This window comes from Arachis hypogaea, chromosome 18, assembly GCF_003086295.3.
Source record: "Arachis hypogaea cultivar Tifrunner chromosome 18, arahy.Tifrunner.gnm2.J5K5, whole genome shotgun sequence".
In the NCBI taxonomy this organism is placed as follows: Eukaryota; Viridiplantae; Streptophyta; class Magnoliopsida; order Fabales; family Fabaceae; genus Arachis; species Arachis hypogaea.
The window spans coordinates 12990732-12993364 of NC_092053.1; the positions used below are offsets into that span (position 1 = coordinate 12990732).

The 2633-nt window shown below is 53.5% G+C and overlaps 1 protein-coding gene across 1 annotated transcript; it reads left to right on the forward strand.

Annotated features, from left to right (window-relative positions):
- Positions 1 to 201: 201 nt before the first annotated feature.
- LOC112769586 (uncharacterized) lies at positions 202 to 1956 on the forward strand. The gene is made up of 2 exons (XM_025814087.1): positions 202 to 413; positions 498 to 1956. The coding sequence occupies exons 1-2, from the start codon at positions 202 to 204 to the stop codon at positions 1954 to 1956; spliced, it is 1671 nt and encodes a 556-aa protein (XP_025669872.1).
- The last annotated feature ends 677 nt before the right edge of the window (positions 1957 to 2633 follow it).

Genomic DNA, 2633 nt, shown 5'->3' on the forward strand with positions numbered 1-2633 from the left:
CTGAAAAACACAGGGACGACGTACCAGAGGCTGATGAACAAAATATTCAGCAATATTATCGGCAAAACGGTAGAAGTCTACGTGGACGATATCCTCGCAAAGACCGCCCGACCTGAAGACCTCCTAAGCGACCTGGAGAATGTGTTCACATCCCTCCGACAACACGGCATGAGGCTCAACCCGCTAAAGTGTGCCTTTGCCATGGAGGCCGAAAAGTTCCTGGGTTTCATGATAACCCAAAGGGGAGTGGAAGCCAACCCCGAAAAGTGCCAAGCGATACTCCAGATGAGGAGTTCGGGTTGCATCAAAGACATTCAGCGGCAGGCGGGAAGGCTCACTGCATTGTCCCGTTTCCTCGGTGCATCGGCAGCAAAGGCCCTACCCTTCTTCAACCTGATGAAGAAAGGAATAGCGTTTGAATGAACCTCTGCGTGCGAGGAGGCATTCAACCACTTCAAAAAAATCCTAGCAACACCCCATGTGCTCGGGAAACCCAGAGCCGGCGAACCACTCTACCTATACCTAGCCATAACAGAAGGAGCGCTTGCAGCGGTGCTGGTGCGAGAAGAAGGGAAGGCCCAGAAACCGATCTACTTCGTGAGTAAAGCGCTGCAAGGGGCAGAACTCAGGTACAACAAGCAGGAAAAATTGGCACTAGCACTCTTGATCTCTTCCCGCAAACTACGACAATACTTCCAGAGCCACCGATTGGTCATGAGAACGGACTATGGGATACGTCAGGTGCTCCAAAAACTTGATTTGGCGGGGAGGATGATAACCTGGGCCATCGAGCTGTCCCAATACGATCTGAGCTACGAACCCCGACACGCGATCAAGGCGCAAGCGATAGCGGACTTCCTAGTGGAAGTAACCGGAGCCGAGGATACGGGCACACGGTGGAAGCTCCTTGTGGACGGGGCTTCCAACCAGACGACCGGGGGCGCCGGGATCATCTTAGAAATCCCGGCCGGAGTCATTTACGAACAATCAGTCAAGTTCGAGTTTCCCGTATCAAACAACCAAGTAGAATACGAAGCCCTTCTGGGGGGCTTGGTTCTATCTTGGGAAGTCGGGGCTACAAGGTTGGAGGTATGCAGTGACTCGCAGGTCGTCACCGCGCAAGTAAATGGAAGCTACCAAGCCAGAGACTCGCTGCTACAAAAATACTTGGAAAGGGTCAAAGAACTGAGAAAACAATTTGAGGAGGTCACGGTCCAGCACATCCCAAGGGAAAGAAACACACGAGCAGACCTCCTATCCAAGTTGGCAAGCACGAAACCTGGGACCGGCAACCGCTCCCTCATTCAAGGCATCGCGAAAGAGCCCACAGTTACCCTACACCTGACCACGATGAGCCCCTCCTGGATGGACCCCATCACCAATTTCTTGAAAAACGGCAAACTCCCTACGGATGGAAAGGAAGCCAAAGCATTGAGAAGGGAGGCTGCCAAGTACACGGTCATACAGGACCAGCTATTCAAAAAGGGACTTAGCCAACCTTTGCTGAAGTGCCTATACCCCGACCAGACGGACTACGTGCTCAGAGAAGTCCATGAGGGATGCTGCAGCCACCATATCGGGGGCAAACCCCTAGCAAGGAAGCTCATCCGAGCTGGATATTACTGGCCGTCAATGATGAATGACTCCAGAGAATTCGTGAAGAAATGCGCCAAGTGTCAACAGAACGCCAACTTCCACAGAGCACCAGCTTCCGAGCTAAGCCTACTGATGTCTTCCCGACCTTTTGCACAGTGGGGAGTCGACCTCTTGGGGCCCTTCCCGGTTGGCCCAGGGCAAGTCAAGTACCTCATAGTTGCCGTCGACTACTACACCAAATGGATAGAGGCTGAACCGCTATCCAGCATATCCTCATCCAATTGTAGAAAGTTAATGTGGAGGCAGGTGATAACCCGGTTCGGCATCCCAGAAATCGTCATTTCGGATAATGGGACATAATTCACCGATAAGAAGTTTGCAGAGTTTCTCGCCGGCCTGGGGATAAAACAGAAGTTCTCCTCCGTCAAACACCCACAGACGAATGGACAAGTGGAGTCCGCAAATAAAGTCATCCTGCTAGGCCTCAAAAAGTGTTTAGATAGCAAAAAAGGCGCATGGGCTGACGAGCTCGCCTCGGTCCTCTGGTCCTACCGAACAACCGAGCAAAGCTCCACAGGAGAAACCCCCTTTCGCCTAACATACGGGGTCAACGCGGTGATACCTGTGGAAATTGGCGAACCGAGTCTAAACTGAATGTGGGCCGGCCCGACCGGGGCACCACCCGACCCGAACGGTTAGGAGCAAGGCGCCCGATCGCCGACCCGGACACGCGTCCCTGACAGCTTCGCTACAGCTGTGCAAGGGAGACCTTGAAGAAGGTGGGCCTGCCCTTGCGGGGCCCACCTCTGATACGATATATATGGGGAAGGACCTACCCTTCCCCCAAGGTACGTCACATACCATCCTATCTTTACTCGCCTGCACACTTCACTGACTTGAGCGTCGGAGTGTCCTTGCAGGTGACACCCCCCCTTTCCATCCGAAGAGTTCGGGACCTCGCCTACCCTCAGCCCAGAGACGTGTGATCAGACGACTCCCCCTTTCTCGATCAGAATATCAACCCAACCCGTCCGGTA